Source organism: Physcomitrium patens, chromosome 11 (genome assembly GCF_059467195.1).
Source record: "Physcomitrium patens ecotype Gransden chromosome 11, ASM5946719v1, whole genome shotgun sequence".
Taxonomy (NCBI): Eukaryota; Viridiplantae; Streptophyta; class Bryopsida; order Funariales; family Funariaceae; genus Physcomitrium; species Physcomitrium patens.
In genome coordinates, this window is record NC_143420.1 from 5,026,069 (window position 1) to 5,038,439 (window position 12,371).

Sequence of the window (12,371 nt, forward strand, 5' to 3'; positions counted from 1 at the left end):
GCCACTGCCATTGCCATTGCCGCTGCCGGTCCCGATGCGTTTACTGGGGGGCTCAACTCGGCTCCGAGATCCTGCTGCTCCTGGACTCGGCTCACCACCACGTTGCTGCTTGCTGAGCGGTCAGCCACCAAGCGGAGCTGAGCTGATCTGAGCTGTGCTAAGGGGCTCACGGCTCACGGCTCACGGCTGAGGGCTGCGCTGAACCGAGAGGCGATCTGAGGATGGTTTGGACCAGGAACAATGCCGCCTTTTTCTAGCCTTGGCCACGCACAAGCAGGTCGCATGGCCCATCGCCACACTGCGTCAACTTCACTCTGACGGGTCGCTGCACCTCACCGAACTGCATTTGAGGCTCTGACAGGTGCGCGCGCGAAACCCTTTAGTAACGAAAATCGCTGTCGAATGCGCGGCTATCTGGGGGCTGGGCCTCGAGCAGTTGGGGGCGTTGACTTCCGGGCGCCGAGTGTCAGATATTCATTGTCACCAAACGTGGAGGCCTTGGATTGGTTTCCGCGAAATGGACCCCGGATGAGCGCGTCAGCCACCGCGGTGCCGTGTTTTTCTCTCCACCTGCCTTCCACCGCCGCACCGGCCCCGCTGCATTGCGAAGCTGCTCGATGGTCCCCTGCATCCGAGCGTGCCCAAACCCTTGCGGCCATGGCGTTTGGGTGTGCGCGTGCGGCTTCGTGTCATGCCGTTTGTTTGCTGCTGGAGCTGTGCTGCCTGGGCCTGCGGTGCCCGAGTATGCAGCGCGGCTGGAGGGTGCAACGCCCACGGCATGAACTAGCGAAGAGACTTACTTACAGCGGGTGGGTTTCTCGCACTGCGGTCCATGTGACCGGTTCGAATGTTTGTGAACGTTTTCCGAACCTTTTTTTGAGTTTAAATGCGTCTGTGCCAAATTCTCACACAGACCTCATAGTTTTTGCTTGGCATCACATGAGTTCTCCTGCTCTTTGGAACAGATTTTGAGAGTATTCTAAATGGACTTTCTCCAGTGAAGTTTCTTGTCCGTTTTGCTGAGCTTCCTGGGTAGTTCCAAGTGAATGATTTGTATCACCTAAATGGACCCCATAAGATCACGTCGGATTGGCTATCGACCACCTAACTTTCAAACTTGAGGATCCCAGCTTGATGTGTTGTGTAACCACGCAACCAGTATTTTTAGGACTCGCCGTGATGGTCACACAGCTAGAGGTCAGATCCTTTGTTAGGGGGCGTTGCTCTTTACTCAAATGAACTTCCAAGCACCAGACAACTGCTGATTTCCACAACGGGACTCGTAACACTGCGTTGTCAGTATATTTGCTCGTGCTGCTGGGCTTCCGTGGCGAGTGTGGTGCAGCTGGAGTGTGCGACACCAACGCTGTCGGGCGCTGATTCCCTCAATCCAACCTGTGGGCATCTGGGGGAGCTGGTCCACCTACACCCAGCAGGCAATACTGCGATGTGGGGAACAAGGGCACGTACAACTTGCTGAGGTCGTCGTTAGTCCCTGCACAAATACTGCGCAATTGTGTGCTGCTGTAGGAGAAACGTTGGCGCAGGTACATGAATGGCTTCAAGAGCAGACGAAATTTGTTCTCTCGCCCACCATGGTCATGAGTTGAATGAAATTGTTCGTATTTACAGCGACTTTCTCCTACAAAATTTTTGTGATTGTTTGAAGTTAAAATCTAAGCTTCGTTGCATTCAACAATTTTGTTCCAACCCTAAATAGAGAATGCCTTTTCCGATTACGGTTCCAATTCGATCGAGACTAATTCTTGGATGTACATCCGTTCTCGGTCTGGGTGGTGGCATGACCGAGGGTTAGGGTAGCCGAGAGAGGTATTGGAAAGATGGGAGCTCAATGATTTTTCACATAAAGTCTGAATGCCATAATGCTTCATGACAACAGTTGAAACTCTTGATTTGGTCAAAGTTACAAGAATTGAGAAGACAATTCTCCTATTAAGAGTGGGATTTTCATCCAGAGGATTTACATTCACGTGATGTAATTCCCACCTAGTTACCAGTAATCGCCACAAGAACACACACCATCTTTGAAGTGATGGAATCGCTTTGCATCCCTAGCAACTATCTCGCGTCCGGTCACCTTTGAGATGAACTTGGTTGCTGTATGGCAATCTGAACAGACCCGAAGGTTCTTGTACACTCGAATAGGATTTCTATAAGGAGTATGCATTAGTCCATACACTATAGCCAGCTTCTCACTGTGAGAGCAAAGAGCTTGTTCTTTGTACTCCTGATCAGTATTGCGCAATACAAGTCGGGTATCAGGAACATAACCTTCAGCCTTCAACCTTTTAATCAAATCCTTCAGCTTAGCATAAATCTCCTTTGATTCAGGATGGGATGTATCCCCTACAACAAAGCTGTGAATCTGATTATCAACCTCAATCCAGCTACGCCCTGGCTCCTTGCGAATTCCTCTTCTCTGCATCATACTGCGCACGAGTAACTTCTGTTCCCAATTGCCAGTTGCCGCATAGATGTTGGAGAGGAGCACATACGTAGAGGCACTCTTTGGTTTCAACTTAAGACGCTCTTTGGCAGCAAATTCAGCCATTTCTAAATTTCCATAAGTTACACAGGCCCCAAGCAAGGCTCCCCAGGGTGCATCACCTGGCTCAATTGGCATATTAAGAATGAAGTGCTTTGCTTCCTCCAGCTGCCCGGCCCGCCCAAGAAGATCCACCATGCAGGTGTAATGCTCCATTGTAGGTTCTATGCCGTAATCTTGGGTCAGAGACAAAAACTGGCGCCGACCTTCATCCACAAGACCCGCATGACTGCAGGCTGACAAAACAGCTACGAAGGAGTATCCATTGGGTTTAAAACCCTCTAATTTCATTTTAACAAAAAGGTCAAGGGCATCTAGACCACGTCCGTGCTGTGCAAGCCCACCAATCATCACTGTCCAACTGTATACATCCCGTTCCAACATATCGTCAAAGACTCTTCTAGCATCATCGACACTGCCACACTTGGCGTACATGTGAACAAGTGCATTACCCACACGCAAATCTGAGACAAGTCCCGCATTCACAGCATGACTATGAACCTCTTTCACCCATTCTAAAGCTCCTGTACTTGCACATGCACTAAGGATGCTGACATAAGTTGTAGCATCTGGAACAATTCCTTCTCTCAGCATTTGAAGAAAGAGAGAAAATGCTTCATGCCCACACCCGTGTTGTGCAAGTCCACTAATCATCACAGTCCATGTCGTTACATTACGTTCCACCATGTCGTCAAAAACCTGTTTGGCATACATAGTATTTCCACATTTCGCGTACATATGAACAAGCGCATTGCCCACACGCAAATCCACAAGACCTGCATCAATAGCATAACTATGAACCTCTTTCACCCATTCTAAAGCTTCCTCGCCCACATTTGCACTGAGAATGTTCACAAAAGTTGTTGCATCTGGAAAAAAACCCTCTCTTCGCATCTGGAGAAAGAGAGAGAGTGCTTCACGCCCACACTTCTGTTGAGCAACTCCGCCAATCATTGCGTTCCATGTTGTTACATTTCGTACTGCTAATTTATCAAAGATTAGCTGGGCATCATCAATACTGCCGCACCTGATGTACATGTGAACAAATGCGCTGCCCACACGCAAATCCGATACAAGTCCCACTTCCACAGCGTGCTTGTGGACTTCTTTCACCCATTCCCAAGCACCTGTACTAACATGTGTATTGAGAAGACTTAAATATGTAGTTGAATCTGGTACAAATCCTTCTTGCTGCATTTTTAGAAAAATGGTGAACGCTTCGTGCCCACACCCATTTTGAGCAAGTCCACCTATCATCGCGTTCCAACTGATTACATCGCGATCACACATTCCATCAAAAACCAGGCGAGCATCATCGATACTGCCACACTTGGCATACATGTGAATAAGTGCATTGCCAACGCGCAAATCTGAGATGAATCCCGCTTTCCCTGCATGCTTGTGAACTTCCTTCACCCATTCTAAAGCCCCCGTGCTTGTAATTGCACTGGCATTGAGGATGCTCAAATAGGTTGTTAAATTCGGTAAACACCCTCCTCTCTCCATCTGAAGAAAGAGAGAGAATGCTTCCTGGCCACGCCCGTGTTGAGCAAGTCCACCAATCATCACTGTCCAACTAAATATATCCCGTTCCACCATTCCATCGAACACTACTCTAGCATCATCAATACTGCCACTTTTGGCATACATGTGAACAAGTGCATTTCCTACACGCAAATCCAATGCAAGTCCCGCATTAACAGCATGACTATGAACCTCCTTCACCCATTCTAAAGCTCCTGCACTTGCATTTGCATTAAGAATGCTCACATAAGTATATGAGTTTGGAATAAAACCTTCTCTCTGCATCTGCAGAAAGCGATGAAACGCTTCCTGGCCACGTCCGTAATGTGCAAGCCCACCGATCATAACGGTCCAACTGATAACGTTGCGCTCGACCATTTTGTCAAAAATCAGCTGGGCATCATCAATGCTGCCACACTTCACGTACATGTTGACGAGGGCAGTTTCAACACGCACATCTGATTGAAAGCCACTCTGAATAATGTGGGCGTGGATTTTCTTGCCCCATTTTAAACTTACTGGACTACAGCATGCCTTCAGAATGCTCAGGTAAGTTATTTCATTTGGCTGCCCACCTTCTCGACGCATTTGACTATAAACTTTCATTGCATCTTCAGCATAACCATACTCAGCATAACCTCCAATCATGGTGGTCCAAATATAAATGTTCTTCTTCACAAGTTTGTCAAATACTTGGCGTGCACACTGCAACCTCCCACATCTAATGTAGACTCTTAGCAACTTGTTAGCCACATATAAATTTTGCTCCATTCCACTTTTTATTATGCAGACATGAACCTGCTTGGCCAACAGTATATCTTCCTGCTTCAAGCACCTTTGCAGAATATCAACGTATGAGAAAGAGTCTATAACAATGCCTTGTTGAACACGAATCTTCAGCAAAGCAACTGCATCCTTCGCTGTGGGTACATTTTTCGATTGTTCAGCAGCACCATCCACTGATGCATTTGCACATACATGAGCTGAAGGAAGGTACTTGTGCCCTTCACCTTTAGGACATCCAGAAATGGACAAAGAATATAGCTGTGAGCGTCGCGTCTGTCCTCCAGATAACACGGTTGAGCCTACAGAGATTCTTTGCACCTGTCCATGCAAAACCGATCATCACAAGCAGGATGAGCTACATTTCAATTCACAAAGGATTCTCACAAGCAGTCTTCTAATTGTAGAGCCATTGGGTAAAGAAACTCAAGAATGACTGAAGAAGATAGCCACTTTCTCTTCATACAGTCTAATGGCACCAATGATGTTCTGAAAAAGACAAGAAGATTTAACAGGAATACTTACTTGAGCTTCATTCAACCTAAAAGAAGAAAAAATAATACCCCTCCCACTCTGTCCATCAATAAGCTCACTCGATACATTGGAACTATTGAGAAGCTGCATTGTTGAGTCCATTGCTTTTCCACCCACCGCATTAATGCCCTCCAACAACGCTGAGTTCTTCTTACATATATGTGCAACAGAAATGGAACTTCTATACCCATTCTAGCAACATCCTATATCACAAGAAAACCACAATAATCAATTCCAATCGTGCCTTCAAACCACCGCCGTTAACATACTTTATTATACAGAAAACAGGGATAGCAAGTTGCTTCCCAATCAAAAAACAGTGTGTAGGTGCAAGGAGAAGATGCTTGAGCGTCCGTAAAGTCCAAGGTTGGATATTGAACTTACAAGATCAGGTTGAACGATTCATGAGATAACACCGACAAAGTAGTGGAGATTGAAGCTGCATAAGACTGGCCCACATGAAGGCTTGGTAGATTAGACTATCCTGGCTAGCAATATGTCTCTTTTGTAGGTGATACGGGACATTGATTGGGCACCATAAATCAAGTAATATGCGAGACTGCATGAGAAATTTACCCAAAGCAGAAAATGCCAGAGATAACACCTCTTTGTGAATGCGACCTCAGCTAGCACTCATTTCAAGTGACAAATATCCCATGCAACTTCGCTTCAAAGAATCTTGATTATACTGCAATTGCCCCACCAAATTACACCGGCGGAGAGGCCCCATGACCCAATAAGAGTAAGATCAAATTTGAATAGAGGTGGCAATGCCGACTAAAACCTTCACAACTCTACTGGCAGACTGGAAATCGGGTTCTTGCCGACCAGCAACGATGCTGCCCCCGTTAATTTGAATAAAAAATCTCTCTCCTTGACATCCCTGCCAAGGCGCATCTTCAGCGAACCTCAACCTTTTGCTAGACTTTTTCGAAGCCATAAGTAACGGCCGGTCTAGGCAATCTCTAATATTCCTTCAAGAGTCCTACAAATTCCTTCGACTCCCGCAAATCTTACAGCTCCTCTGCACCTAATGCTGCACCCCGTCGCCTTCTCCATTCCCCAGTCCTCACATACACCAAACACCTTTGAGCATAATTAACCTTTTCAAGCTTCTCTGCACGAAATGCCATAAACCCTGCGCTAGGGTTTTGGATGGGTTATCACAAACCAACGAAGAGAACTCACAGACTATAGGTCGCTTTCCACGCACCCTAAGTACCCTTCAAATTTCCCAACGCAACCCGTAATAGCCTCTCGGTGACTTCCCAATCCTTCGTACTTTCCCCATCTGCTAAAATTGCAGCTCCGCTACCAACATCTTCACACCCACTTCACTCATTCTCCCATCCACAGAACGATTCGACTCTCTAAACAACTACCAGTTCTTAACAGAATGCGGAAGTCAGTAAGTTGCCATCCAATTGTCCATAGAAAAGGGGGAAAAACTCCTTGAGCCGCGCAAAATGCAAGTGCCGCTAACATACCCGGAGATCAAACGCCACAGAAACACAATTTCAAAACGTCTTCAAATCCCAAATTCTCGACAACAACTTCAAGACACCCAAATTTCCAAGAGCGCTCCATTCATGAACGAAGAAAACAACAGTTCGATTGCACGTCGAAGACTGAAGGAGGGGCAGCGATTCCGCCCGGAGGTGAAGCAGTTAGCATTCGACGGATGTGGGGGGTCGAAGGTTCGGGAGCCTACAGCTGTGGGAAGCGGAGATGAGTCCATTCACACATTAGAACGTGGATAAAACGAAAAGATTTTACTTTTCCGTCACTGTATAACTTTATTCGTCCGTCCGTCGTTTACCGCTGGACGGTCCTTCTGCCCAACCGACAAGAACGAAATCGTTGAAAAGTACAACTTTTGAGCTTCAGGATGTGCACATGTATATGTTGTACAAACATACATTTCTATGTAGTTTTTATACTTTTAAATTTTAATTGATACACATACATCATACTAGCTAATAAAATAATATAAATCATATATATGCTGTATCACATGCAATTTCTGTAATTGAGTAAAATAATAAATGAAATCTAAATTACTTTCTCATTTTGAATAAAAACAAACTAAGAAAATTCATCACAAGTGAATACCACTAATTACTTATTTATCAACACAATTCATTACTCTGTAAACCACAATAAAATCATATATAAGAATGAGAATTTTACTAGTTTTCAAGTATGTAGAAATTATCAATGAAAGTGCTTTAGTTCTAACTTCATCGTCTTTATGACTTATATTAAATGTGTACTCTAATTCTCAAAAAAAACACTGTGAATAGTGTATGAAATCTAGCCCTTTTAAAACATCCTGTTAAGATCCTAAAGAGTTGAAGTTCTTCATTTTACACTTCCTACTGTGACATTCAAAATTTGAAAATGTTTTCTAGAAGAGTTGTCAATTCAATCTTTCATAATTGGTATTATAATGCAGCTTGCTCTTTTATGTTTCATTGCTTTTTTTGAATTGATGATTTTAACATAATTCTAGCAAATAACATATAACATTTATATAATATGTATATTTGTTAAAGTCTAACTTCAAAAAAATTACAACTAAAAAAACAGAATCAGTTGTGTGGCTATTCTGTTGAAGAATCTATATTTTTACATTGTTTATATTTATTTACTGAATTATAAATTTGGTATCTCTTCATGTGGTTGTAACATTTTATTGCAGTATTTTTTTTTCGAATGAAAATAGTATCAGTATATTATGCCTACAACTTAGAAGCTCACAAAGATAGAAACTATGCAAAATATGACCCACAAAATTCATCATCTCAAATGTTTTTTCATATACACCTTATACTTTGATACTTTATTTTTCTTGCCTGTAATACGTACCACTTTTTATTCAAAATTGATGTATTTCATGAATAATAAAATAATAAAATAAAATAAAAAACTTAATCATCAAAGTTTCTAAGAAAAGAAATCATTGACAATTTGCCTTAATAGAAAATTTAGTGTAATTGGTCTAAACTAATTTTTGCTTTTATTCTTTTTGAATCTCAATCAATGTCTCGATTTCCATCCACACAGTAACTTGTACACATAGTGAATTAACTCTAGATTATCATCCCTCTAATTACACAGATAGAACTTTATGTTCATATAAAACGCCTATATTCCATCAATAAACAGTTCACACTGCAACAATAATCACTTTAAAAAATCAAAAGGTAATGTGGTCTACAGTAAGTCCTTACCACCAAAGCTCCCACATGCTGTGAGGTTGCTTGTGGGTTGTTTTTGCATTTTCTATCTCTCAACGATAGTGTCCCACCTAAAAATCCATAAGAAACTAGAAAAACTGACCGTTTGGATTATCGAGAACAAAACCCGCCACTTCTACTAATCGCCAGATATTTCAGAAACTCGTCATAAAAACATTAAATCCAATTGAAGTGTAAAGACAGCACTGACTCTGGAACAGTGCAAATAAAATTAATTTTCTTAGCGTCCGCACTATCTCTGACCTGTTGGCACCTTCAGAAGGAAAACCAGAGTTTGCTGTGAAGGTCATGAGTTCGCAGGAAGAGAAAGTAAAGAAACATGTTTACATGTGCAACTATATGATTCTATTGTCATAGATAAGTCACCGAAGTCTACTACCTTGCAAATTGGTTTCAAACACTTAAAACCAGTTCGTACTTAAGAATTGCTTTCAATGAATAGGCTGTTGATTCAATTTGCAGATTGATGAATGATGATGGCCAGACAAGCATCGTGTGATCACATAACAAAACAAGGAATAGAGGGACTTATGGACAAAGATGCAGAAGATCGTAAAACCCTGCTTATGGTCTCTGCGGCTTGATGCAGAGGGAACCAAGAGGGGAAGATTATTTCATGTATATACAAACAAAAACAGCTTATAAAAGCACTGTTCACTACTGACAAATTGTGCCTACAGTAATCAAACTCTGGCATTCTGGGGTGATAGAAAAATGCTCTAGAGAATGTTCAATTCCTTGACAAGCTTGATTGTCCCCGAGGTAACCTCTTGGCAATCTCCTGTCAAAATAAGATAACACAACTATTTCAGGCCCGAATTGAGGGATGGATTCTGCGAAACTGATGAACCTTGGACAGAGAATTTCTCGACCGGCTGTACAGACTTGGATGCTTGGGCTTCCTGGCAATATCGCCCTCAGTGCATTGCTGCCAGGCAGTAGTGTCAGAATGGCTCACAGATGAGTCGTATTCAAGTTTACTATTAACTTACTAGAGTGTTTGTGTAGCCAAGGTTTGAAACGAAGCTGGTATTGACAGAGCGATGTCTAAATGAACAGCTTGTCAAGATGCTTAACTGACTGCTTCACAGCTATACAGGATAGCGTGTATTAGGAAGGAACTTGAACTGCAAATTGGAATCGTTCAAGGTGAATCTAAATCCCACTCAACCATAATACACTTCAATGCATGCCAAATGAAGGACTGCAACACTGACAATTAAACCCAAGTGATGTGTGAATCTCACCTCAAATAATTGATTCACATTATCAGCAGTCTTTGCTGACGTTTCGATGAAGAACATGCCGTTACTTTCAGCATAGGCAAGGGCTTCCTGCAACGTCGACGAGAAATGGAAAAAATTGCAAATCAGAAATATCCTCTTGAATCACAAAACTGGAAACTAACTAGCTGGGAACACAGTGTATACACTGCCAAACAAGCAACAGGCAAAGAAAACCCAACACTCTGAAGCAGTCGCGAATGTTCGGCACGAATGAACGCTTACTTCGCGAGATACTTCACGTTCACTTTCGAGGTCAGCTTTGTTTCCAACCAACGCCATTACGATGTCAGGGTTACCATGCTTTTGGAGCTCCTATTGCCAAGGATAAAAGGAAAATCAGTGGTCTATTCGCCAGGGACCAAGGCGAAGAACATCAAACATTCGTTGTCATAATCCAATAAAAACGCGGTGACTATTGAAACCCTTCTTCACTACAAACATGCAAAAGTCTACATAAATAATTGGAGGATAGTTCTCACACAAGTCAGACCATATTCCACTACAACGATGGTAAACAATCAACGGCAAGAACTGGAAAGATGGGTTTCTCGTGAATCGGACCTTGACCCAGAACTGCGCTTTCAGGAATGTTTCCGGATTGGTAATATCGTAAACTACAACCGCCGCTGATGCTCCCCTGTAATATAGAGGCGCTAATGAGGAATACCTGTTGCAAAGTTCAACGAACGACTTCAGAGTCGAGAAGAACCAGCAACAGCTACGAAAAAGAAGCCATCCCGCAATTACCCCAGAACACCTACATGGTAGGTGAGCACAACCCACGAGACATTAATGCAGCAAAACATGCTACATTCAGGTGTATATCAGCAAATAGGACGTACCGTTCTTGTCCAGCCGTGTCCCATATTTCGAACTTGATGGTTGAGTCTTGCAAATTAATTGTCTGAGAGAGAAAAGACGCACCAACCGTCACCTGAACACGGCACAAACAAGGTTGAGTAGGAAGGTGGTGCAAACAGGCGATCTGACACGCCATTGTTTCTAATCCACCGTCCTAATAGATTGCGAGATGAAAAGTTAAATAGATAATAACTACGCTAAATAAGTAACCTAGTCTTAACCAAATCAAACCTTGGACGATGGGTCGAATTGACCGCGAACAAATCGTAAGAGGATGCAACTTTTGCCGACTCCTGAGTCACCCAATAGAACCAGCTGCAATGTCGACAAAGGTAACCATAGCATTAGACGTTTGCTCATCATGGGTATCGCAATAAGGACGACCTTCCAAACCACAAAAAGATTTTAGAATCAAACATGATGACTACTGCTGAAAGTGGGTGTACCTTAATGCGCAGATTTTTAGAATCCAACACATCGGGCTGGGAGGTGGTTTGTAAACGTCCAGAGCCTTTCACAGCAGCTGTAACACAAACAGACACCCCATTAAACAAACTGAAGGTTTTATCACGAAACATCAACTGGGACTCAATGCTGTTCGTATAGCACACGGTCCACATGAACTGGAATATCCGCTCACAAATTTCACTACCTCGGTAAGACCTCCGAGCGCGTACTGTTGCAAAATGTATAGCATTCGTAGCAACCAGAGCAGGTGCCAGATTCGGTAACTAGGACTCCAGATACCTCAAAAGACAGACAAACCTTCCCAACTTAGCCAACAACCGTACACACTCCAAAACCACTATGTTACTCTAAAGGGCAGAGAGGGAATAAGTACCAGGAGAAGATGATGAACAGCCCATGGCAGAAGCCCAATCCAACAAATGTATTCGCTTATATCACACCCTCGCCTAAGACTAGTGGCTACAACGACTATCGCCAACAAGTCGCCATGTTGAACAGATAGAATCGATGAGGTCGTCGTCGTCGATCACTCACCCAACAATTCGCTACCGACTCTCAGAGGATTCAACATTCACGATCTACAAACCAGTCACGGAACAAGCGCCTACCAACAACATGAACCCACTGTACACGCTCGGCTAACCTTGCTACATTCTTTGAAGCCAGCCAATTGAGCAATCTAATGAAACACAGCTCAGGACTCCCGAACGTCCCTTCACAATCCCCCTCTCAAACACGCTGTCCTGGCTACACACGTCCGCAGTAGGCAGCCCTTGACAATCTAGGATTAACCCGTTTGGCGACAATGGTGGCACCACTTGCCCATGAATGTAAAAGTCGTCAGATTCACGACGCACACGGAGTCGAATGAGGGGGGGTGCATGGAGCTTATGGGGGGCATGGGCAGGCTAACTCGTGGTCTGACAACGCGGCTGAGAGATTCTGGGATTCAGAGAGAAGCTAATGGAAGAGACCCCGCAGAGCAGGGGGCAATGCCGCAGAGTGACGTTGAAAACTGAACCAGGGAATCATACCGCTAAATCTGCGAACCGACCATCTTACTTACCCACAAATCAATTGCCGAGAAAC

At 43.7% G+C, this 12,371-nt stretch overlaps 3 protein-coding genes across 5 annotated transcripts; 1 reads left to right on the forward strand and 2 right to left on the reverse strand.

Moving 5' to 3' along the window:
- The first annotated feature begins 265 nt into the window (after nucleotides 1-265).
- LOC112288825 (uncharacterized) lies at nucleotides 266-1,635 on the forward strand. Its single transcript, XM_024533461.3, has 2 exons — nucleotides 266-809; nucleotides 1,301-1,635. Exons 1-2 carry the CDS (start codon nucleotides 403-405, stop codon nucleotides 1,608-1,610), a joined length of 717 nt encoding a protein of 238 aa, XP_024389229.1. The 5' UTR covers nucleotides 266-402; the 3' UTR covers nucleotides 1,611-1,635.
- A 209-nt stretch (nucleotides 1,636-1,844) lies between these two features.
- Nucleotides 1,845-7,049, reverse strand: LOC141044474 (pentatricopeptide repeat-containing protein At2g03880, mitochondrial). 2 transcript variants are annotated; one of them, XM_073537214.2, is made up of 4 exons: nucleotides 5,792-6,363; nucleotides 5,399-5,610; nucleotides 4,363-5,194; nucleotides 1,845-4,233 (listed from the first exon to the last, which is right to left on the reverse strand). In XM_073537214.2, exons 2-4 carry the CDS (start codon nucleotides 5,507-5,509, stop codon nucleotides 2,012-2,014), a joined length of 3,165 nt encoding a protein of 1,054 aa, XP_073393315.1. In that variant the 5' UTR covers nucleotides 5,510-5,610; nucleotides 5,792-6,363; the 3' UTR covers nucleotides 1,845-2,011. The 2 variants fall into 2 exon arrangements, with proteins under 2 accessions (XP_073393315.1, XP_073393313.1); XM_073537212.2 differs by having other exon boundaries at nucleotides 1,845-5,194; nucleotides 5,792-7,049.
- Nucleotides 7,050-9,208: 2,159 nt separating this feature from the next.
- Nucleotides 9,209-12,130, reverse strand: LOC112289073 (ras-related protein RABF1). Of its 2 annotated transcripts, none has more exons than XM_073537215.2 (8): nucleotides 11,656-12,130; nucleotides 11,261-11,337; nucleotides 11,046-11,129; nucleotides 10,796-10,887; nucleotides 10,515-10,620; nucleotides 10,176-10,265; nucleotides 9,915-10,001; nucleotides 9,209-9,448 (listed from the first exon to the last, which is right to left on the reverse strand). In XM_073537215.2, exons 1-8 carry the CDS (start codon nucleotides 11,678-11,680, stop codon nucleotides 9,398-9,400), a joined length of 612 nt encoding a protein of 203 aa, XP_073393316.1. In that variant the 5' UTR covers nucleotides 11,681-12,130; the 3' UTR covers nucleotides 9,209-9,397. The 2 variants fall into 2 exon arrangements, with proteins under 2 accessions (XP_073393316.1, XP_024389794.2); XM_024534026.3 differs by having other exon boundaries at nucleotides 9,209-9,595.
- Between the last annotated feature and the right edge of the window lie 241 nt (nucleotides 12,131-12,371).